We start from the raw sequence: 25,828 nt of genomic DNA on the forward strand, positions 1-25,828 counted from the left end.
TCTTTATAGAAGAAATACTTTCAGTATAGCTAAGATGACCACCTATATATAGTCTCTAGAGAAGTGCTGATTAACAGAATTTTCTGCTGTGATGGATTATGTTCTCTGTGTTGACCTCTAGCCAGAGATGGCTACTGGATACCTGAAACGTGAGTAGTACAACTGACAAACAATTTTAATTTTATTTACATTATTTATTTATTTGAGACAGAGTCTCGCTTTGTTGCCCCAAGTCGGGTACAGTGTCAACATCACAGCTCATTGCAACCTCTAACTCTTGGGTTCAAATGATTCTCCTGCCTCAGCCTCCTGAGTAGCTGCCACTATAGGCCCATGCCACTGTGCCTGGCTAAGTTTCTATTTTTGGTAGAGATAGGGTCTCTTGTTGAGGCTGATGTGGAACTCCTGAGCTGAAGCAATCCTCCTGCCTCAGCTTCCCAGAGTGCTAGGATTACAGGAGTAAGCCACTGCTTCTGGCCTTACTGTTTTTTTTTTTTTTTTTTTTTTGAGGCAGAGTCCTGCTCTGTCAGCCTGGCTAGAGTGCTGTGGCATCAGCCTAGCTCACAGCAACCTCAAACTCCTGGGCTCAAGCAATCCTTCTGCCTCAGCCTCCTGAGTAGCTGGGACTACAGGCATGCGCTAGCATGCCCAGCTAATTTTTTCTATATATTTTTAGTTGTCCAGCTAATTTCTTTTTATTTTTTAGTAGAAACGGGGGTCTTGCTCTTGCTCAGGCTGGTTTCGAACTTCTGAGTCCAAAGATCCGCCCGCCTCGGCCTACTCAGAGTGCTAGCATTACAGGCGTGAGCCACTGTGCCTGGGCAGGCCTTAATTACTTTTAATTTGTATTTAAATAGCCATCTGAGAGTAATGGCTACTACACTGGACAACACAGCTCAAGACCATTTAGAAAGAAGCCTGAGCATAATACCATGATAATACACTGAGAAGTAAGATAACACTTTTCAAAATAATGTAGCTACTTACGTTTGAGGCTGGGAAGGGTCATCCCCCAAAGAAACGCTCTCCCCTTGGATTTCATTGAAACACTTCTCACAGAAATGATACCTGTCGGCAAGAAGGCCATACTGGGGTGAACTGTTCCGTTCACACAACACAGCCCAAGCCAAGCAACGAAGCCACCAATCACAGCAGGCCAAGGAAGGGGACGGGAGCAGAGAGCAGGTCATCAACGGCGACAAGGACATTCAATGATGCAGATTTATGGGCCCCAGAGTTTGGGTTTTTTGTTTTTTTTGTTTTGTTATCAAAGCCAAGTGCAGACAACGACAAGCATGAGGGAGAAAAAAAAACACAAAACAAACGAAGAAATGAGGGATTGCAGGACAACAAAAAACATAAAAGCAAGACAGAACAACACAAAGCAGAAAGCCAAGGCAAAGCACAGATTAGCATTAAATATCTCAAATGGAATCACAAGTAGCAAATGATTACAGCAAATAAAAACAAAAGTTTGACTTACACAGACCCACACCCTTTCATTTCAGTAATTAATGCTATCTGATATAAACAATCAAAAGAAGGGAGGAGGATAAAGATACCAGGGAGAAAAGGACTGCTACTTTCAACACTACCTAAATACAGCAATCACTTCTGCCCACTTTCAAAAAAAAAAAAAAAAAAATCCACCATGGATAGAGTAGCAGGAAACAATAACCTAAAACAACTGAGGATTGAAACATACAAAAATTTCTTTTTGATCCCAAGGAAGCCGTAAGTAACAAAATAGTTTTTCACTGAAAAGCCCTGCACGAGCAGTTAAATACTGCCTACAGCCATCAAGTGACACATTTCAAAAGGCAGTGGTATGTGCAGGTACATGGCTAAACATGCCTTGGTACAAAGACTGCTGTTAAAAATCCAAAAAGGGTACAAATGTCAAGGTTGTAACAACATAAGAAAAGTTTCATGCCAGTTGTTACTTGCTTTTTTAAGCATAAAGTGCTTATAACAACTTGAGTCTCACTTTTCCTAGATTGCAATGAGTAAAATACTGGATTTTTACTCATCGTAAAATCAAAACATTAGGCCTACAAAGCATAAGGAGTACACCTAACTTTTTGCAAATAAAACAAAAAGTGTAAGTAACTTATCAAAGCTAGAAACACATCTGTAGCACACAAGTTCAGCAAAAACCAATAACATGGGCTTGGTGTAAGTAAGGGTATTAACTGCCCAACCTTGCTATTACTATATCAGAGCCCCAAACACCCTATGCTAACTATATTGTAGGCCAATTACTGAAAACAGGAGACAAATCGTGGTTAAGAAAGATTAGTGAAGTGATTTCAGCTATTGGTGTAGCGTGAGAAAAAAGGCAGAAATGCCTAGTTTATTTAGGCACTGTCATATGCAAGTCTTTGTAGGGAAAAGTCAGGTGCAGATTTTGGAGGTTTTCCTTTTAATTTGCTTAACAGAGGAAAAGTAAATACTTTGGAATCCTGTTTTCATGTTCCAAGAACAACAATTTAGGGATAGGCAACACATAAAAAAGGGAAACATTTCCAAAAAGCAGTCTAATAGGCACTAGTAGTTAAACATTTTCTGGGGAGTTTAATCTCCTCAGTTTTGCCTTGGTCTGTGGTGAGTACTAAAAGCCCAGGAGAAAGAGAAGTGGGGCCTGGGGTTCCTCCCTGCTAAAAATAAGGGCCCAGACAACTGATGCAATGCTAATTTTTGATACAAAATTTTATAATTCTGCTAAGAAAGGCAGACGGCAAAGAAGGGAACTTGTGCTGTACAGCTGTTTTCAAGCAAGTTACACATGAACCATGACTGTATGTGTGCTGGTCCATCCGCATGCACTCCCTAGACATGTGGACATATGGGCCAGGGTCCACATGTAGTCGGGCTTACCTGTTCTGATAACTATAATAAGTGGCATCACGAGGGATTGTGCACAGTTGTTTGCCGTAGCAACACAGTGTCTGTGGAGAGAACTCCAACTGCAAAAGAAACCATTTGTCAAATAGCACAGAGGCCTTAAGGACAAGCTAGAACAATCACAATGGCAAAGCATAAACAAAAATCAGTGATGTCTTTAGTTCTTATTTATGTTAACCATAATGGGCTATTTCCTATTTCAGTTTCCAAAAACCATTCTAAGTTTACTCCTGTATTATTTCATCACTCTGAGGTAGGCTTAGCAGTCATATCCTTCTACCACTTTACCAAAGACCCAACAGGACATGTAGACCTCAAGAATGTGAATTGGTATGCACAGGAAAACCAATATATCCTGAGCAATGTGCATACACAGCTGACCATGATAAAGCCCCAACTCCGTATGAGCTTACAGTCTGATGATTCATTATTCTAATTGGTCAAGTTTTCCATAAAATCCAGGTGTACCAAAAAGTCTTTATAGTAAGTCCACTCCATATAAACAGATAATATTGTGGTATGTGCAAATAAGTCTAAACAAATGCATTAAAGAAAAGGCCGTGTCAATGCCAGAAGCAGAATATTCCCTTATGCCATCAGTATATTCTAGGTATCCTAGAAAAGTTAAAGGCATGTCTGAAAACCATTTCTTACCTTTCTGCCACAACAATATCCAAGACTTTGCATGACTGGATCAATTTCTTGTTCAAAGACCTCAGATAACTTGGAGCAGTATTTATATACCCGTGATGTTTTCCGATTATATAACCAGGCATTGTTGAACATAAGCCAAATATCATCCACGTATTGCCAGGGCTCCTGATACTGTCCAGTGTCTAACTTCCTCTTAATGGTAGAAAGATCCATGGGGCTCTTCACAATATCAAAATAATCCTAGAAGGGTAAGTGACACTAAACAACATTGCCCAAGTCTCAGTATATTTAATCTTCCTATTATCATTAATTTTCCAGATAATTTTGGATTTCTGACCAGTTTATATCCCCAAAGAGTTGACTAATGTCCATCACTTCTTTAAATCATTAGCCTACACAGATACGAAGCTGCTCAGAGGACTGAGAAGACAGAGCTATAGACTTTCCAGTCAGGAGACTGATGATGGTCTACTGAAGCAACTCCAGATGCTTTACAACAGTGTTATGTGAGATCAATAAAGACACTTAAAATTTTAATACTAGAAGGGGCCTGCAAATGAGGAAACTAACCCCAGAGAACTTCCGTGTTACATCTAAGATCACAGAGAAATACAGGAAAAACAAATTCCTAAAGGATTTTTGACCCTAGAAGCACTCATCCAATAATACCTAGAGATCTTCAAATGAAACCTGCCAGCAGCCTGGTGTATAAAGACAGGCTAAAGACAAATCTAACTTGGGTCTACCTTTCTGTCATGATCTACTGCTCTTCAAATAATAACCTTGCAATTCCATTGGTAGGTATATACCAAAGAGAAACAAAAATATACACACCCACACAAAAATTTGTATACCAGTGTTCATAGCAGTGCTATCTTAATAGCCGAAAACCGGAAACTCAGATGTTTACGAACTAATGAACAGGTAAAGAAAATGTGGTATATACACACAAATATTATTGGGCCATAAAAAGGAATGAAGTATTGATTTATGCTACAACATGGATGGACACAGATAAAACACTGTGCTAAGTAAAAGAAACCAGTCACAAAGAATCACATATTGTTATGTTTCCATTTCACGAAATTTCCAGAATAAACAAATCCAGAGACAGAAGGTAGACTGGTGACTGCTTAGGACTGGGGTGCTATGGGAGGAAATAATGAGTGACCATTAACAGATATGGGTTTCTTTTTTGAGGTGATGAAAATTAATCAAAATTGTGGTGATGGTTGTACAACTCTGAATATACTAAAAATCACTGAATTATACATTTTAAAATGGATGACTTGTATGGAATGTGAATTATCACTCAATCACACTATAACAAATTAAGAAAAAATCAGAAGTACCATCATCACATACTTACAGGGATTCCTAGAAGCTGAGGGTCCACAGGTTGACGAAAGGGAAGGGACTCCGGATCCTGGCGATAAAGTGCCTCCAACGTTGGCATCAGTGCCTGTCGTAATTCTTCTGGTTTGAAAACTTTAAGAAGAGTACATTTGAAATTAGTTATCAATTAAGCAGAAATCACGTAGAAGCTCTAAAAAGCATCCCAAGACTCATAAAACACAAAATCGATGACATTGTCCCTATGGAAATACCACTAAGGGCTCATTTCCTGATTATAACTCCTGCTCTGATTCTAAAAAACAGAATGTCTTGTCAACATTAAATATCCTTTCACGGCTCAGCTAATTTTTCAGTCACAAATTCAGTTAAGATAGTAGACTTGGCCAAACAGAAACAGTACATAAGCCTTCTAAAAAATTATGAAGACACTTCCAATAGTAACAGTCCAAAAGATACTGGTGGGTAGTAGAGCGATACCATCAAGTAAGAACAGAAAAAATTACAACATCAGTATTTAACAAGTCAGAAATTAGAGCTGGTATTGTATTGTCACTACACAAAGGAATCAGAAGCACTGAAGGGAAAGGTTCTGCTTCAAAATGCTTGCGTTTTGAGAGCTGAGGAAGAAGAGATGCTTACTACTTTAATGGCAAATATTACATTTAAAAAATAATCATCATTGCTAGAACAATGGACGTAGTTGATCTAATTAAGTTCAAACATGTTCTCTGTGATGTTTCCCAAAAATCAAGAAAGATACGCCACCACATCCCAAATGGAATAAATTTAAGTAATTGTTTAAAAAGCTAGTGATTAAAGGTAAAATTTTGATCTTTAAAAAAAGTCTGAGGGCTGGGCACGATGGCGTGCCTATAATCCTGGCACTCTGGGAGGCTGAGGCAGGAGGACTGCTTGAGGTTAGCAGTTCCAGACCAGCCTGAAACAAGTTTGAGACCCTGTCTCTACCAAGAATAGAAAAAATTAGGTGGGCCCTGTAGTGTGTACCTGTAGTCCCAGCTACTCGGGAGGCTGAGGCAGGAGGATTGCTTGAGCCCAGGAGTCTGAGGATGCAGTGAGCTACGATGACGCCACTGCACTCTACCCAGGGTGACAGAACAAGACTCTGTCTCCAAAAAAAAGTCTAAGTATTATTATTACTTAGACCTTAGGCTTTATTATTTCTTGATTTGCAAATTATTTTATCTTCACAGTAGGGTATATTTGTTACTTTAGGTATTTTTCACCTCAAGGTGGCGGGGGTTCCTCATTAAAAATAACATACAAACAGAAGATGGTTCTTTCTTTCTCAAAAAAAAAAAAAAAAAAAGTCTCACTGTGTTGCCCGGGCTAGAGTGCCGTGGCGTCAGCCTAGCTCACAGCAACCTCAAACTCTTGGGCTTAAGCAATCCTCCTGCCTCAGTCTCCTGAGTAGCTGGTACTATGGACATGCACCACCATGCTCGGCTAATTTTTTTCTATATATATTTTTAGCTGTCCAGATAATTTCTATTTTTTAGTAGAGACGGGGTCTCGCTCTTGCTCATGCTAGTCTCGAACTCCTGACCTTGAGTGATCCGCCCGCCTTGGCCTCGCAGAGTGCTAGGATTACAGGCATGAGCCACCGCGCCAGGCCAGAAGATGGTTCTTTCTCTCTTATACTTGGTTGTGCTCAAAACAATCAATTTGAGTAAACTTGTCAGACAAGATGTTTTAAAGGGAGATTCCTAATAGTAAGATTGGTCTGTTACAGCCTACACTAAATATCTCAGTATGTATAAGCCTTATTTTTAAATGAAAATAATTTTTTAAACCCTACATTTTATAACATTATATTAATGGAACACTTTAATAAACATCATCTCCAAGAGCCTGCAGACTAATCCTTGAGATAAGTCCTACCTGGGCCCATCTGCAAGGGTCTCTAGCGCCACAAGAAGTTCTAGTCCTCAAACAGTCAATTACTGTTTGTGGTCATTACTGGAGTTCAATATCCCCCACAGCAGTGCTGAGTGCTCTGCTTGACCCATTCATTTTCAGCAGAGATTGCTTCAGCCTGCCGGGGTTTGTATTCTAGCCCAAGCACTGACCAGCTAAGTAACCTGGGGCAAGTTACTTTACTTTGCTAAGTCTTATATTAATAACCTCATAGAGTTGTTGTTAAGTTATTAAATGAGACAATGCAGGTGCTTGGAACACAGGAGGTAAATGATAAATGTTACTATTATTGCTATTTTTTCCTACATTTTAGTTAAAGCTATTATTTAACAATTTCCCTCCTCTGAAAAAGAGATCATTTTTAATTTTTTTAGAAACAGCATCTTGCAATGTTGTCCAGGCCAGAGTCCAGTGGTGAAATCATAGCACACTGTAGCCTCAAGCTCCTGGGTTTCAAGTGATCCTCCTGCCTCAGCCTCCTGAGTAGCTGGGACTCCAAGTGCTAACCACGATGCCCAGCTAATTAAAAAACTTTTTTTGTAGAGACAGTGTCTTGTTGTATGTTGCCCAGGCTGGTCTTTTGACTGTTGGCATCAAGCAATCTGGCTGCCTCAGCCTCCAAAAGTGATGGGATCATAGGTATGTGCCACCACAGCTGGCCAAGAGATCATTTTTAGAGGATGCTAACCACTGAGCACTGAAGAAATGAGGGGTATGACTCACAGTGGTTGCAGGAAGTGACTGTATCTAAAGGAAAAAAAAATTATTTTTCAACATTAGTAATAATGAAGAGACTAGGCCCACAGCTCCAAGCGTAATGAAATCACGTGAATGGTAATTTTCAAGGCCTAAGAGGCCTGATTCCAATTCTACTCTGTGTCTTTGGCTTTCTTCACTACCTCCAGAAGAAAGAGCCTAAGAGACTCACTCTTTTTCTTTGACTGTCCTGGAGCTGGAGATGACTGGGTAGCTGAAGTACTTGGCTGATCTTCCTCCTCTTTAATTTCAGTTTTTAACTCAGTGCCTCTCTCATCTGTTTCTGTAGTTTCTACTTTGCAGTCTTCTGCTTTTGTCTAAAAGAAAAGGTAAAAACATCCAATACGGAATAAATAAGATCGTTATCATTACATTATTTACTCTCCCCTGTGCACACAGTATGGAATATCCTTTCTTACATTAAAATCTATTCAACAAGCCCTAATTATCAGAATACTTTCTTATAATACTGATTTTCTAAAAAATTACATTTCTAGATTGAGATCCTAATGAAATCACAGCAGTTATTGCCCTACTCTCACCTCTGGAATATCTTCTGGCTGATTATCTGCTGGTTCTGGCTGATCCACTTCCATTTTAGCCTCCATTTTCACTTCCTGTGAAGGCTGCTTCTCAGGAATGGTCTGAGAATTCACTTCTGTGCTACTAGTAGATGGAGGATTTGATACCTGTCCTTCAATGCTTACAGCTGGCTGGGAAAGCTGGGCAAAAAAGGGAAGAAAACACACAGAGTTTTGCCAATTATGGAATCAGAATTTAAGGTACTCAACAAGATGGCAGTATGAACCACTTCCCTATTACTGTTACATTTTATGGTGCTTTCACTTGCTATGCCCATTTTACCTACCTTAATTACGCTTAAGAACAGGAAATTGAGGAATTGCAAATACTGGCTGGTTGTACAAAAAAATCACCAACAATTGTTTCTTTTGTAACTATCACTCTCTGGCAGTCTGAGAGTGGTGGGGGTTTCAAAGATACTGCTTCAGAGAAGCTCACATTTATAAAGAGATGAAACAAAAGAAAATAAGGATGACTGCTTATCTTTATTTTTAATTTCTCATCAGGGAAAGTTTCAAATGTACAGAAAAGGAGAATAAATATAATAAACTCCCATTTGGGTGGCTGCTTTAAATCATCACATTGTAATAGGCTAACTGGCAATCCCTATCTTTTTCCTATGTCTTCTTTTTTTTTTGGAGACAGAGTCTCGCTCTGCTGCCTGGGCTAGAGTGCCATGGCGTCAGCCTAGCTCACAGCAACCTCAGACTCCTGGGCTCAAGCAATCCTTCTGCCTCAGCCTCCCAAGTAGCTGGGACTATAGACATGCGCCACCATGCCCGGCTAATTTTTTTCTATATATTTTTAGTTGTCCAGCTAATTTCTATTTTTTTTTTTTTTTTAGCAGAGATGGGGTCTTGTTCTTGGCTCAGGCTGGTCTTGAACTCCTGACCTCGAGCGAATCCTCCTGTCTCGGCCTCCTAAAGTGCTAGGATTACAGGTGTGAGCCACCACGCCTGACCTCTATGTCTTCTAATAAGAAACCTCATAATTAGAAGTTAGTATTTTCTGGAACTACCCTAATAACGAATAAAACCAAGCACTGTCTAAAAGCGTATGAAATAAAAAAAAATTTTTACAAAATAAGAAAAACAAACATAAAACCAAGCAGATCCACAGATTCCTTTCTGCATTCCACTCCTCCCTGCTGATCAGAGGCCATGATGAACCACTCACCAGTGAACAGTATTTTATCAAAGACCGTGATTGAGAACCAAAATATTATTATTATAAAAAGTTCTAAGCCTTAACAAATAAGGTTCTATTAATAAGGATTCAACTACTAATTCAGAATTTAGATCTCTACTATTAATGTATATATAAACAACCTCTCACAAGGAAGCTACAGGTTGTTCTGGTTCTGGAAATCTATCATCTTTAACCCTGGTTCGGGTCACAGGGACTCATAAATCAGTGAATTCTCATTTGATTTCTAAGTTCAGTGGCCTAAACTGTTTGAAAGAGATTCTTTAAATGTATGTAAAATTCACGTAGTGCACTAAATGATACACTAAATAAGGAGAAGGACTCTGTCCCTTTGTCATTCCTCCTTAAATGCCTTCAAGCCCCAGAATACAACATGAAAGATAATGGTCAAAGTCAGACCTAAATAAAACCTTTGTACTCCCTTCTATGCTAAGTACTATCACAGGAAGAAAAAACAGGAAAAGGTAGTCCCTAATGAAAAAGGGATTCACTCCATTCTATCTGTGGAGACAACACTAAAAGATAAAACAAAAAATAGAAATGGCATAGAAGTAATATAATACTACAGTGCAGCTGAAGTGATTCCCCCTAAATCCAAATCTCTGCTTACTGGAGTTGCAGGCTGCGGAGGCAGCAGCGGCGCTGTTGGGGTAGGCACAGAGGCTGTTGTACTCTGCTGGGAGCGAGGCTGCTGCTGAGGCTGGTCAGTTGAAGGAGCAGTAGGAAGGGACGGCTGCACTTGCGGGGGAAGTTGTGTTGTTGGTGGTGTAGGTGTCTGCCTTGGAGGGGGATGAAGAGCCTGGGACTGTGGCCCTGGTGGCATGGCTGGAGGTGTAGGAACAGGGGCTGGAACTGCTGTTGCTGGTGGCTGCTGAGATCCTATGCTTGGGGGAGTGTGGTGAGGGGTAGGGGTACGACTGGGCACAGGAGAGGGTGAATTCTGATGCAGAGCAGGTTGAGGGAGAGGAGGGCAATGAATGTGGCTCCCTTGAGACCCTGGAGGCATTATAGGAGAGTTCACTGGGCAGGAAGAACTGGACATTTGTGCCTGTTAAAATGAAAAACACAACAATGTAGCAATTCAAAACAGAATTAAATATTTACACAGGCAGGTTATATGCATTTAAGACACAAACTAATTAAAGAAAACGAAGCAATGCCTCTATTTCAAAATGTGTAAAAAATTCTATTACTGGGGTCCTAACTTTGAACAACACAACCAATATAGTACATAACTAAAGAGACGTTAACCCATTCAGCAGAATGGCCTCAGCCACTGCAGAAGCATGGGACAAGGGAGTACACAGTGCTCTGGGCCTTACTGAGCTCTCTTCAGCCAGACTTCCTCCTTCCACATTGTAGTTCTCACTAAGATTTTATTTTTAAAAGTGTTCACTACTTAAAGTTCAAACCATCAATTTCAATTATTTCCTAATTTGTAACAACACCATTGCTATGTCACAGAATAATCTCTTCATGTTCAGAAGCTCAAAATTCTTCTTAATTTTTACCTAGTATTTCCTGCCACCCTTCCCTTTAAAACCTAAATCAAGACAAATTTCAAGAAACAAAAAATAAGTAAAAAAAATTCACTTATGAGACATACCTGAGACACTGGAGCTTGCCCACTGGATGGAGCCAAAGGCATATTTGTTACATTCATTCCCTGTGATGAGAAAGGAGCCTGGGGAAGGAACTGGCTCTGATTGGGAGGCTGCTGCATACGAGGCCCATAGCCCATAGGCTGCAAGAAACCACAAAGCACCAAACTGCTTCATTAGTTATTCTACTACACCACTCTGGGCTGACTGTCAGGCTTATTGAGCAGAGAAGGGCCAGAAACAAGGGAATAGGTAAAGTAGGAGGGGAACAGAAAGTGGTGGAACAACTCACTCTCATGCTAAGATAACAAGAACAGCCCCACCGCTTACCTCAGCCTACTCTCAAAAAATAACAAGAAGATAGGGACAAATGCACATTCTAGACAAATATGCCTATAACTCTGACAAGGAAGAGAGGTTAACTGTTTCTCTCATACTCTAAGTGAGGAGAGTGAATCATGATTTCATGAGCTCATGTCGGTGCTGTTGTAACAGCACAAACTCTAAGACTTCATAAAGGGAAAAAAATAGTAAAATCTTAGAAGTTGTAGCTGAATGTGGTAGGACTCATGATCCACAAACATTCTAGGATTGTGACATTTCATTTCTAATACTACTCTACACAAATCCAGGTATTTAATAAAGCATGGAAATCTGGAGTACCAAAGGCCAAAAATTAGAAGATAAGAACATTTGTCTTATAGATTAAAATGAAGAATAGGGGCCGGGCGCCGTGGCTCACGCCTGTAATCCTAGCACTCTGGGAGGCCGAGGCGGGTGGATCGCTCGAGGTCAGGAGTTCGAGACCAGCCTGAGCAAGAGCGAGACCCCGTCTCTACTAAAAATAGAAAGAAATTATATGGCCAACTAAAAATATATATAGAAAAAAAAAATTAACCGGGCATGGTGGCGCATGCCTGTAGTCCCAGCTACTCGGGAGGCTGAGGCAGTAGGATCGCTTAAGCCCAAGAGTTTGAGGTTGCTGTGAGCTAGGCTGACGCCACGGCACTCACTCTAGCCGGGCAACACTCTAGCCGGGAAACAGAGCGAGACTCTGTCTCAAAAAAAAAAAAGAAAAAGAAAAAGAAAAATAGGAACCCTTGTTAAACATGGCAGATTTGAGAGAAGTAGTAATGCTAAAGAACCTCCAAAAGGCTCAAGAATTGGAAGCACCAGCTAACTTTAAAGGACAGGGGTGGGATGAGGCCAATGTGGAGGGCTAGAGGGCTGGTTAAGAATTTGCATAAGGTGGTACCAGTGTGGTACCTCTCATGGGGGGGAAAAAAGTGCGCCTAAGGAGTGGCAAGATGCTCATTCTCTCTTCTCCAGTCTCTAAACCAGGCAACTGCCCCCCCCATTACCCTTGCAAAAGACAGATGGTTCCCTGCCTGGAGAGGGGAAGACAGGCATCAGGGAAGAGAGATGACTGTGAAAAAGTGTGTAGGCTACTAAACATTGGGATTCCAGGGACAGTAAACTGGCTGGTTTTTGTTAGCTTTCTAGTGGACCTAAATAGAACAGAATTGCAGTATAAGAAAAAGCACTTATAGCTTGTTTAAATAAGCCTTAGAATTTTTGCTTATGAAGTAAAAGCAAATAAGCAAAAAGGACTTCCAAAATGTCAGGTCTAAAGAGATTACCCAAAGTAGTAAAACTGACCGGGTTGAGAGCTCCAGGCTGGGCCAACTGTCCATGGTGCTGAAGAGGAGAGGTTTGCCGGGGTCCAAGAGGGGGCTGGGGCATATTCATCTGGCCGAATTGATTCAAACCTATAATTCATGCAAAATATTAGATCTGAATACCTTTGTGAAATTAGAGAATAAAAGAGTTCTTATATCTGGTTCTACATCATTTTATCAGGATGAATAACGGAACCTACTTTCAACCACGTATAGTTATAAATGAACCTGTTTCATTTACAGCAGCTGTAGATGGGCATTAACTAACATATGGTTTCTGAACTAAATTTTACAACCTACAGTAATGAATGCTTGCTCATTTAATGTCATTTGGCCCCTTGACCTGACAGTCAACCTGCTCTTCACCCTCCCTTCCTCCATGAGCTCCAACTCTAAGAGGTTTTCTAATTTCTCGAACAGATAATTATAACACTTGCTGATGGACTAAGGCAGGAATTGAGGTAGCAACTACCATCTTTATTACACCATGGACTCTGGTAAAAATGACCATGAATTTCTTTTACAATTTACCAGGTTGTGGAGTTATCCGAGGCATCATCTGGTTTGGCACACTGCCACGGATCATTGTTGGGTCAGGCAAAGGACCATCTAGAGCAAAAAAAATAGAAACGGTTAAAGAAGGATCTTTGCACCAGTTGCCCCTTACCTTAAATAACCCACAAAATATCTTTAATAATTATTTTGAAGAATTCAGTCTGAATCTTAAAAGAATAAACACTCTGAGCTAGACAGGAACCTGAAGAAATGTTATTTCTGGAATGGAAAAAATGGCTCCAAATGGTTTTAGCCCTATTCTTTTATGAACCGGGATGCTTTCAATGTTTACAGTAAAGTCATACAAAAGATTTTCAAAAAAACAAAGATACTGCAGCATTTAACATGCTATTGTTTAAGTCTGAGCCTTTTGGTTGGTGTGCAGCAGAATACGTCTACAAATAGTCACCATGGATTTTATGCAGTGATTCCCACATTTGATTTGGTAACCCAATAAGACCTGTTTTTGTGCACACAAGCCCACTGTGAACACTGATTTTAAATAATATGCATATTACAATATATACCATGTACCACTGTAAAAAATACAAAAATAAAGCATTTGAAAATGAGATTAAAAATATAAATAAGTTCTTATGTTTTCTTTCTGGATTATCTGCACAGTGCAGAACTTCCAACCTGGTGCACAAGGAAAACAGTACTTCTGCAGCACCTAGGGAAAAGGGATGCCTATAGTGACCCGGCTGACCCCTGGGCTCCCAATCCCAAGGGCTGCGAATTCAAGCCTCAGGCACAGGTGTGGGAAACCCTGCTCTAAGGAGATACTCACCACTTCAGACAACTCTCAACTTCAGCAAATGGGCAAAAGTGACAGAAGAAATGCTGAACATTTATTCACATAACCTTTTATCTACAACTCTCCAAGATTCATAAAAGTACACATGTAATCCATGTTCATTATATAAAAATTAGAAAACATAAAGCAAAAATGAATCATGATCCAATAAATGACCCAGCAATAAACCTCCATGAATAATTTTAATTTCCTTTCACATATATGTATTCACAGATACTTTAATACAAAACAATGTTTTCACCTAATATATGAGGAACCTTTTTCTCTTGTCAACAACATAGATAGGTATTGCAAAATAAATGGCAGCAAGAGCCAAGCAGTTAGTATCAAGTGAATTTGTTATAGGTACCTGCCCCCAAGAGAGGGAGTGGATAAGGACTGGGTGAAATGGAGAGAAAGCACAACTCTTCTAAGAGTTAGCCACTACTCTAGCTGTAGACAGTGTGTCCCTGTGGAAGAGAGGGTCAAATGTGCTAGATCCTTCCATTTTTTAAAAGCCAGAAATGTAGATTTTTATGCAAAATCTTATTTTCAAATGAGGCTAATCAAATGAAAATCAAAATAAAAACATAATCCTAATGCTCACATTTGCCCCAAGCACTTTCATTTTCAACTATGATATATATGATAGTTCTTACTGACTGCAAGATATGAATGTATTATAGTATCTATTGTTGGTCCATGAGGCAGCTCTTAGATTGTCATTATAAGGAAATTTGATGAACATTTCAAGGAACATTTTGATAATATTTTAAGATAAATATTTAGCGGCAAAGAAAATGTACACATACAAAAATGTACATCATTCACATTTAAGTAAAAACTCCCTTAATGCAAACTATCTACATACATCAATCAAAACCCCTTTAAAACACAACACAAAGTATCCAGGAATCATACCACTCCATAAGAAACCAATGTTAACAGGTTAGTATTTATTTCTTCCAGAACCTTTTTCTGGGCATACACCATATCTCAAAAAAATAAGACTGTAATACATATAGTTGTCTGTAATCAGTTTTTCCTTAAAGGTAATATGTTTAACAAAAAATTAAGAGGGAAAAGAACCAGCTATGTTAACCCCATTAACAATTTGGCTTGCCTTTCTCAGACTGCACATATACATTATTTCTACTCACTCATTTTGGGCATCTTTCTAGGCCAATACATAGACCTACTGTAGCCACTCTCTGATTATGTAATGAATGCAAGTTCTTTGGGAGAAAAAAAAATTCAGACTCTATAGAAATATGAAGATGAAAAAGTTCAATTCTCCCGTAATAATTTTCTCATACAAATATAAAAGATACAAATGAATTTAATGTATAACAGGTATTTAGCAATATAGTATCAGGGCATTTTTAGCAAGTTTCAATAGTATAAATTATGCTACTATGAATATTTCTGTGCAACTGTAGCATTATTGTTTGAAATTAAATTCCCAGAAACAGAATAATTCCATTTAAGGGAGTGAACTTCTCACCAACAGCCTACTGTAGGGTCATGCTCCTGCATAGTCACTAACACCCATTCTACGCTTTAGAGACCCAAAATGGTCTCTATAGATTTGGTTACTTGTTCAGTTCTTCTCATATGTTTCATCCTCCCCTATCCCCATGTCATATATTAAGGCAATCAGTACCTTTAATATTGAAAATACTTTCCTTGGTTTGCCCAATAATTGTGTGTGGTACCTTCTGTTGTCACTCTTTTTCTTTAAAGCTTCCAGGTAGTGTATAGAGGCCTTTCTCAATTCATTTTATATTTTCTTCAATATTCTGTATAATACTTTTAATATTTTTTAAAGTTTAGAAACCTTTCACTCTTCTATGATTAATTTCTATATATGGAATAAGGTACGGATCTCACTCTACAAAATGTCATATTCAGTATGAGCTAAAACTCAACATATATTTAAGGCTATTCGATTCCAGTAATACTTACTCTGGACTACAACAGTACCATACTGTTTTTAATGTAACATTAGAATATGTATTTTCTTTTTTTTTTTTGAGACAGAGTCTTGCTCTGTTGCCTGTCGCTCGGGCTAGAGTGCCACGGCGTCAGTCTAGCTTACAGCAACTTCAAACTCCTAGGCTTAAGCTATCAATCTTCCTGCCTCAGCCTCCCAAGTAGCTGGGACTATAGACACACACCATGATGCCTGGCTAATTTTTTCTAGTAGAGACAGGGTCTTGAACTCTTGAGGTCAAGCGATCCTCCTGCCTTGGCCTCCCAGAGTGCTAGGATTACATACATAAGCCTGGCCTACCTAGAATGTAATTTAAATATCTCAAATTTCACCCAGAAGTTGAATAAATTCTACCAAAACCAAGTATCTAAAATATGTCTACTTATCTCTATATCCTTACTTTCTACCTGAGTTTGTATCATGTAAGGAAGCAGTCTCCCCAACTCTAATCTTGACTTTCTCATTCCTAAACATTTGTTCCCCTACCTACTCAAGAAGTACATGTGTATCTTCCCTTACTACTGGTCCTCCATGTATACTATTCTTTTGCCGGAAATGTTGCTCTTCCCAATTCTTTCCACATCATGGCCCAATTAGAAAATACTATACCAGGCACACTGCAGTTAGGAAATGAGGTTGCTAAAGGCCAGTGGCAACCAATGATTCTCCACTTTATGACTCCAAGGACTGAGAGAACTTCTCAGCGCATTTATCATCCACTGATAGAATAAGAGCTGCTACCTGCTGGCTCAGTTAGTACTTAAAGGCAGTCAGCATTCCTAACTAAAATACAGGTTTTCCTATCATAGTATTTCTCACAGCACTTAAACAGCCTGTGTAATTCCTCACTATTGTGAGACCAACTCAGTATTTCACTGCTTAGAACCTAGTAACATATCCAATGAATGTGGGAGGCAATGTACAATAAATAATAGTCTTGAGGCCAGGTGTGGTGGCTCAAATCTGCAATCCCAGCACATTGGGAGACCAAGATGGGATGATTGCTTGAGGCCAAGGAGTTCGAGGGCTGCCTGAGCAACACAGAGAGACCTCTGTCTCTAGGGAAAAAAAAACAACAAAAAAACTAGCTGGGTGTGATGGTGCATATCTGTAGTCTCAGCTACTCAGGAGGCTTAGGTAGGAAGAGCACTTGAGCCCAGAACTTTAAGCCTACAATGGCCTATGATGATGCCATTGCACTTCAGCCTGGGTAACAGAGCAAGACCCCATCTCTAAAAAAAAAAAAAAGCCTTGGCTATCTAATTCATCAGGTAAAGAATGATGCTGGAACCAGAAACTGATGCTGATGAAAAGTAATTTTAAAAGACGCTTCTAAAAAATGGATAGTTCTTAGCCTTGGAATACACTGTCAAGAACAAAGTGAGACAATGTTAGAAACATGGTACGTGTGTTCAGGAAGTATGTAAGCTTCTATGAGCCCGCTGAACCTGGTCAGCTTACAAACACCTGATTTTGGCTGCCTAGGACATGCAAGTCAGTCTAAGAAAAAGGCAAAGAAAATCTGTGGGCTATCATTTTTCAAGTATCATTATTAGAAAAATATATCTTGGGCTCTAAAAATAATGCCAGATTATCAAAGTATGTTAAGTACCATGCCCAGAAATTTTAAATGTACTGTTCAGCTACTGTTTTTACTAGTGGATGAATTATTTTCTTTGCAAAGGCAAAAGGCCTCTTGAAAATTCCAGAATAGTTACACAGGCTTATACAAATTAATGGCTTCAGTTAGGAACCATTTTATTATCCATTTCTCCCCAAGAAAAATATAACAAGAAGTACTTACTAGAAGTCATTCCTGATTGTGGCTGTCCCATGTTAGGACCTGGATTCATGGAAACTGGTACCATGCCTGTAGCATTCGGTAGCATATTCTGTTTCTGTAGTCTAGTCCTTCGTTTTTCTTCTAGTTCTTTCTGGATCTTGTAGATCTTCTCAGCTAGAAGGTGGTAGTATTCCGCCTTTTTGAATTTTTGAAGTAAAATAAGAAAGATGAGGAAAAAAGAGGAACTGCCACTAGGTAAAAATGAACTAAGAACAGGTATGTTTCATTTAATATGCCACATGAAAAAGTAGTGCCAATTTACAAAGGAAAGTTCACATTATGCAGAGATGAAAGTATCAAGAGCTGCTTCACATTCTAGTGAACACAGCACAGAACTAGTAGCAGCTGAGTCACTTTTTAGGCTGACAGAAGGACAAACCAGATAAAGTGCCACAAGAGTGCACTGTATGAAAAAGAAAAACAAAATTCTAGATGATGTATACTTAAGAAATTCCTGTTATCTTGATTGTGCTCGGTGACAATAAGATGGGATAACTAAAGAGTGTCCTACTCTGAAGTACAGTATTGCTTATATATGTTATGTAAGAGGAATAAATTAAATAACCAGAACAAACCCATTTTTGACTATCAATAGAAAAGAAAAAACATGCTTACTCGATTATTTGCAGATTCATACATGTCCCCTTCAACTTTCCGAGCATATGCAACCAGGTTTTCCATACGTCTGTCTTTTAAAGCAGCAGGATCCGGAGTAGGAAATATGGCTTGAACACTAGAAACAAAAAATTCTACCACTGTAATACCATGTCAGTTTTTCTTAAATGTCATAGAAATATACAATACTTCAAGAATTTTTCCTGATTAGTATTTTCCTATTTTTCATACTATAAACACATAGAGGAAACGGAAAAATAACAGGAGTGGTATGTGTTCAAATCTAAAACTTACTGAAATGAAAGACTTCATGATAAACAAAGGGTTTTCCTGAAGACAATGTAAGATGTGCCTCCATAAAAAATACTCTCTGGTCCCTGTCACTATAAACATAGAGCAAAAAATTATACTGTGCTGCATCATAGTGAGAAAAACTGACCTTTGTCATAGTATAAGAGGCAAAAGCCTTTAGATCTGTCTACTCTCCTAAAGCTCAGGAAAATAAAACTTAATGATCACTCTAATACTATAGAAGATCAAAAACTTGAAACTGAGGGAGCAGAAATGCATAATAATTCTGCACTGAATCATTAGATTCAAAGTTTTTCACACTCTTACAATTCCCTTTAAAATGTTTGCCACTAGTATTTCTTAAGATTGACACATGTGGAGCACATTTTCTTAGGACCTATTGAGACCATGTGCCCCCTGGCCGGTGGTAACACACATTCAGTTCAGAATAAACCTCTTTAAATTATTTTACAGAGTTTGGGTTCTTTTCCATTGACACTTGTATGTTTTGTTTGCCATACTACCCCTGGGACTGAGCAAACAGTAATGAGCTCCATGTAGGCACATAATAAATATTTATGGAACCACTGACAGGGAACAAAAACTCACTCTAAGAATTTTTTTAAATGTGAACACACTATAAGAATTACTAAAACAAAACAAGAATCACTCAAAAACTCGACAAATGTGATTTTTTAGGCACAATTTAATTACTTGGACACCTCATGTTTAGTTGCATAGTACTTGAAGGAATCAGATTGAGAAGATAGAAATGGATTTTTTTTTTTTTTTCTTTTTTTGAGGCAGAGTCCTGCTCTGTCAACCTGGCTAGAGTGTCGTGGCGTCAGCCTAGCTCACAGCAACCTCAAACTCCTGGGCTCAAGCAATCCTCCTGCCTCAGCCTCCCAAGCAGCTGGGACTACAGGCATGCACCACTATGCCCGGCTAATTTTTTCTATATATTTTTAGTTACTCAGCTAATTTCTTTCTATTTTTTAGTAGAGACGGGGTCTTGCTCTTGCTCAGGTTGGTCTCGAAATCCTGAGCTCAAGCGATCAGCCCGCCTTGGCCTCCCAGAGTGCTAGGATTACAGGCGTGAGCCACCACGCCCAGCCCAGAAATAGACTTCTGTTTTTTTCTTTTTTGAGACAGGTTCTTGCTCTGTCACCCGGGCTGTAGTTCAGTGGTTCAATCACACTCACTGGAACCTTTTAACTCTTGGGTTCAAATAATCCTCCTGGCCTCAGCCTCCTGAGTAGCTTGGATTACAGGCATGCACCACCATGCCCAGCACATTTTTAAATGTTTTGTAGAGATGGGGTTTAGATTACTGGCCAGGCTGGTCTTGAACTCTTGGCCTCAAGTGATCCTCCCGCCTCAGCCTCCCAAAGTACCAGAATTACAGGAATCAGCCACTGCGCCCCTGGCCTATATATGGAAGTTTAGAAGAATACTTGAGTTGGCAGAAAATTCACAAGCATGTTAAACTTTTAATGTGAAGTCAGATAATCAATTCCAAATAATCTACCATTTCTGTCCATTAAATGAGTTCCTAAGCATTTTATCACAACATAACAACTTGGTTATTCCTTATTATTTCTTTTCATTAAACTTGTGGTGCAGTTTCCTTATAAAATTCCAGTTATTAGCACTACCACTTAAAAATTCCTAAATGTCCATAGGACATATCTATTAACTGATTAAAAAAAAATTCCTAAATGAAACTCAGGTATTATTGGTTGACTATGTAACATAAAAATGATAGGGCACATGGTTCCAAGTCAATAAAAAAATATGGACAAAATAAAAGAGATCCTGCCATTAAGTGGAGGTAACTTTCTCCAAGGGAAAAAAACCTGCTTTCTCGAAGAAAAATTGCTACATGGTGTTTGAACAGCAAACTCTAATCAAGAAGGCCCAAGCTTGGCCAGGCATGGTGGCTCACGCCTGTAATCCTAGCACTCTGGGAGGCAGAGGCGGGAGGATGGCTCGAGGTCAGGAGTTTCAGACCAGCCTGAACAAAAGTGAGACCCTGTCTCCACTATAAAAATAGAAAGAAATTAGCCAAACAACTAAAAATAGAAAAATCAGCCGGGCACGGGGGCACGTGCCTATAGTCCCAGCTACCCAGGAGGCTGAGGCAGGAGAATAGCTTGAGCCCAGCAGTTTGAGGTTGTTGTGAGCTAGGCTGACGCCACGGCACTCTAGCCCAGGCAAGAGAGTGAGACTCTGTCTCAAAAAAAAAAAAAAAAAAGAAAGTCCAAGCTCTACCTTTATGATTGTGGGCACATTACATTTTACCACTCTGTGTGTCTGTCCCTCATCTTCTGACAAGAATTCTTGAGTTTAAAAAAAAAAATGGAGGCCGGGTGCGGTGGCTCACGCCTGTAATACTAGCACTCTGGGAGGCTGAGGCGGGAGGATCGCTCGAGGTCAGCAGTTTGAGACCAGCCTGAGCAAGAGCAAGACCCCGTCTCTACTAAAAATAGAAAGAAATGATCTAGACAGCTAAAAATATATATAGAAAAAAATTAGCTGGGCATGGTGGCACATGCCTGTAGTCCCAGCTACTCGGGAGGCTGAGGCAGGAGGATTGCCTGAGTCCAGGAGTTTGAGGTTGCTGTGAGCTAGGCTGATGCCACGGCACTCTAGCCTGGGCAACAGAGTGAGACTCTGTCTCAAAAAAAAAAAAAGGAGTTTGTGAAAGGGAGTACCTGGCATACATCAACATCACAACAAATAGTGCAGAAGGTATTTCATAAGCTGCTATGTGCACACTTGGAGGACCAGAAGACCACAAAGAGACCACCCTACCAGATTCAATTTGGCAACATTATAATTGCTTTACCAAGAATAACAGAAAAGGATGCTACCATTGCCATGGTATAATGAGCTGAGGCCTAGTTTTTCTTACGAAATATGAGTAAACAAGTTTTAGTCAATACGTTAATTACTGGCACTAGGCAGAATAGTTCAGTTTGTACACTGTTAAAGCTAAAAGACTCCTTTTAAAAATGACGGTGAGAAGAAAGTTTGAGAAGTAGAAAACAGAGAATAAGATGCAAGAATCAACATCAACAGCATGGCTATAGAAAAACCAATATTCCTCTGGTGGTTAAATCCCCAGCAGATCGGAAGCATGTTTACATGACATTTCTTTACAAATCTACACATCTACAATCTTACTTACAGTTTGTGAACAAGATGATTTCGAAGATCCTGAGTAATATCTTCGTGCCATTGTTTCCGAATTCCAGTACTGGATGGTTGAGCTGCTGTTGGCATAGGACCCAGGGGGGCCACACTGGCATTTTCACTCATCATTGGGCTTTAAAAAGGAGTCATCAAATAGTCAAGAAGAGCCCCAGAAAGATGATCTCATTTAATTAGAACTGAAAATAATTATTGCAATGGGTCTAATACCCTAAGACAACTCTATTTGCATTAAGGAGTTTGGGTGCATGTGTGCATGGGTGTAGTGTCTATGTTTATACCTGTGTGAGAAAAAAAGAATTACATTTCCTTGTATGGAGGGGAAGATGAAGTCTTGTATTTAGAAAACCAAGTCTTATGTTACTAGACACTAAGCTGTCACTTGTGACACAGCTTATCTCAGGGAACCCCCTGGGTAATGGACTAATTCTTAACACTGGGGTAGAGCAAACTTATTTTTTATGCAGCTGTAAACTTGAAATTTCCTACTGTATTTGGGAAGGTGTAGGTTACCCTTTATCACTGATACAATTTCAAATAAGGCTGTAGAAAGAAGAATGGACCATCCTGCTTGTGATCATTCATCAAGAATATCCCCAAATCAAGGAAATTAAAAAACTCAAATAAGCAATTATTAACAAGTATTTAAAAATGTGACACAGGACGCAAACCAAGATAAAACTTACTTTTGAGAATTTATGGCTGAATGCAACATTGAGTCAGAAAGAAGATTTGGTGTTTGAACCCCTACACCTCCATTTACTCCCATAGGACTAGCACCTAAGGCAAAACAAAACAAAGACAGAAATAATAAAACAGCAACCATATAATAAACTCCATAATCAAAGTTAAGAACCAAATGACAATCAGTAAAAATATTAGCAGCACATGCAAGAAATAGTTATTAATGATATAATTAGCAATACATATATAAAGGCTAGTACATGAAGTACCCCTACAAACCAGTAAGAAGACTAACAATCCAGTAAGAACGTAACAGGCAATTCACAGAAATACAGGGCAGATGCAGTGGCTCACGCCTCTAATCATAGTACATTAGGGGGAGGGGCTCACTTGAAGCCAGGAGTTCAAAAAGATAAGCCTGGACAACACAGCAAGACCACATCTCTTAAAACAAAACAAAACAAAACAAAAGCCCACTTAAAAATTAGCTGGGCATGGTGGTGTGTGCCTGTAGTTACAGCTACTTGGGAGGCTGAGGCAGGGGGATCACTTGAGCCCAGTGAGCTACAATAATGCCACTGCACTCTACCCACAGTGACAGAGTGAGACTGTCTCAAAAAAATAGTCACCTAGAACTAAACTTCTTTCCTATAAAATAAAAAAGAAAAAGAATGTATGAAAATACTACCTTTACCTTAAGTCTGTGTCCACTACAGAACTAGAAGGAACCTAGGAGATTTAATTTAAATCACTGTGGAGGAAGACACATTTTTTACGGCCCTAATTTTCACAACGATGACGTTTTCCCCTTAGATTGTTAATTACATATCCAATCCATCCTCTTGGCAGGGTCCCTCAAAATACTTTAGGGTTAAAAGAGCATGGGTGAGACTTGACAACAATACCATTTGGAGTGCAATCTTGGAAAAACATCAAAGACAAACATTTTCGGTTGCTGAGTAAATGGAAAGAGACCCAATAAACTGCCTCTGTTTACAAATGGGATAACTAGCTTACGTCCTTAGGGAATATAACATGGTCTCATTCATGGATTTCACCTATCAGATGAGGCCTGAACTTGTAGTACCATCCTCAAACAATCAAAAGGGTAAAAAAATTTAGGTTTATCAATGAAGAATTAATCAATTTCTTTACCCTTTCTACTAATATATATGCTTCTAAATAAATTAAGGCCAAGTTGCAACTCCAGGGTCATGTTTCTCATTATCATTGAGAATAGCACGAAATGACTCTATTTCTAATAAAATTGACTATAAAATTAGAGAATCCCTTTAAGCACCTAAAAAAAGCCATGTAGTGTCAAAAACTCTGGGTGCAGTCATCAGTCAAAAGTATAATATTTTCGTTAAAATACAGTACATAAGATTTGGTGTGAAATTAAAAAACGGTCAGTCATATATTCATAAAATGTCGTAAGTACTTTCTGAAAATCCTCTTATTGACTATCGGAAAATTATGACACAGTAATGGTGACTCCATTTTGATAGTTATTTCTTTCTTTCTTTTTTTTTTTTTTTTAAGACAGAGTCTTACTCTGTCGCCAAGGCTAGAGTGCCATGGCGTCAGTCTAGCTCACAACAACCTCAAACTCCTGGGCTCAAGCCATCCTCCTGCCTAAGTGTCCTGAGGAGCTGGGACTACTGGCAGGCATCAACACGCCCGGCTAATTTTTCCATTTATAGTAGAGACAGGGTCTTGCTCTTGCTCAGGCTGGTCTCAAACTCTGGACCTCAAGCGATCCTCCCAACTTGGCCTTCCAGAGTGCTAGGATTACAGGCATGAGCCACTACACTCAGCTAGATATGTACTTCTTTTATTCATTATATAGGCTTTAGGAAAGTCATAAGAAGAAAATGAAAATAAGGGATAAACTCCATAAAACAAAGACATGAGACTAATAATTTTTAAAAAGGTTTGATATTAAAGAACTTCATATGTAGGCATTTGTTTATTTGTGTGCTATCTGATGAACATAAACAATGAGGGTAGTAGAGTCTGAAAAAAGAAATTAGCCAAACAACTAAAAATAGAAAAAATTAGCTGGGCATGGTGGCGTGTGCCTGTAGTCCCAGCTACCTGGGAGGCTGAGGCAGGAGGATCGTTTGAGCCCAGGAGTTTGAGGTTGCTGTGAGCTAGGCTGACGCCACGGCACTCTAGCCCGGTCAAGAGAGTGAGACTTTGTATCAAAAAAACAAACAAACAAAAAAAAACAATAACTACATTCATATGTATACATTACAAACCAAAACAATATTTCATCAAGTCAAAACAATTTCTGTTGCGTGACTTAAAATAGCAGAACAATTGGAAACCTTAATGTCCATCTGTAAAAAATTATGTACAGTGAAATACTAGACAATCATTTAAAAGGATACATGGCGTACTGAATAGCAGAGGTGTCTATATGGTGTTAAAGTGAGTTTGTTATGGAATAATGCATGGGATCCCATTTCTGCAAATTAAAAACTTTAACTTCACATATGCAAAAAAGGATCAAGGAGGATTATAAACCACTGGCAGTTAGCTCTGTTAGATGAACATAAGGGGTATTTTACCTGCAATTTTTTTAAAAATTACTTCAAAAAATTAAACATGTACTGTGCAAAAAAAAAAAGAGTATAATAAATTAAGGAGTTAATTTTTCACTTATAGATGTCATTTACACACAACCAGTATCACATGTTACTAGGGTGACACAAACTTACTCATGTTGCTCATGGGCCGCATGCCTTGGGGAGACTGCCCAGACTGCTGATTCTGCTGGTTCTTCGCTTGCACCTGGGGTTGTGTCGGCATCTGATTTACTTGATAGGGTAGTCCAAGAGCTGCATAGGCTCTCTCTATAGAGCTAGGGTCAATCTGACTAACAGTGCTTAGGCTGGGGGTAGACTGTTGACCCACTCCTAGAGAGCTAGGATTTCCAAGTCCAACGGGTGCTCCAGTCAAAATTGCTAGAAAAAGCAAACATCTGGTATTACAACATTAAAGCTGGCAAGAAAAAAAGACTAACAACATGTCTGAGTAAATTTCAAAACACATGAAATTATTACGTGCTTATGAAACACCTCTCATCTCCCGTTATTTACTTGAAAAAATTTCCAGATGCAGAACTGGATTGTTCAAAGGACCTTGTTGGTATAAAAG

At 39.2% G+C, this 25,828-nt stretch overlaps 1 protein-coding gene across 1 annotated transcript in view; it reads right to left on the minus strand.

The window, feature by feature from the left end:
- The window catches only part of EP300 (E1A binding protein p300), a 79,303-nt gene that overhangs the window by 18,842 nt on the left and 34,633 nt on the right, over positions 1–25,828 (minus strand). Inside the window, exons 6-20 of the mRNA XM_045554829.1 lie at positions 25,390–25,635; positions 22,666–22,759; positions 21,957–22,094; positions 18,476–18,593; positions 17,822–17,996; positions 13,205–13,282; positions 12,654–12,763; positions 11,000–11,137; positions 10,004–10,441; positions 8,148–8,327; positions 7,778–7,922; positions 4,928–5,046; positions 3,559–3,798; positions 2,878–2,966; positions 988–1,068 (exon numbers count right to left, since the gene is read on the minus strand). Coding sequence (XP_045410785.1) covers positions 988–1,068; positions 2,878–2,966; positions 3,559–3,798; positions 4,928–5,046; positions 7,778–7,922; positions 8,148–8,327; positions 10,004–10,441; positions 11,000–11,137; positions 12,654–12,763; positions 13,205–13,282; positions 17,822–17,996; positions 18,476–18,593; positions 21,957–22,094; positions 22,666–22,759; positions 25,390–25,635 — 2,389 coding nt within the window. The remainder of the gene's footprint in view (positions 1–987; positions 1,069–2,877; positions 2,967–3,558; positions 3,799–4,927; positions 5,047–7,777; positions 7,923–8,147; positions 8,328–10,003; positions 10,442–10,999; positions 11,138–12,653; positions 12,764–13,204; positions 13,283–17,821; positions 17,997–18,475; positions 18,594–21,956; positions 22,095–22,665; positions 22,760–25,389; positions 25,636–25,828) is intronic.

Source organism: Lemur catta, chromosome 6, assembly GCF_020740605.2.
Source record: "Lemur catta isolate mLemCat1 chromosome 6, mLemCat1.pri, whole genome shotgun sequence".
Lineage (NCBI taxonomy): Eukaryota > Metazoa > Chordata > Mammalia > Primates > Lemuridae > Lemur > Lemur catta.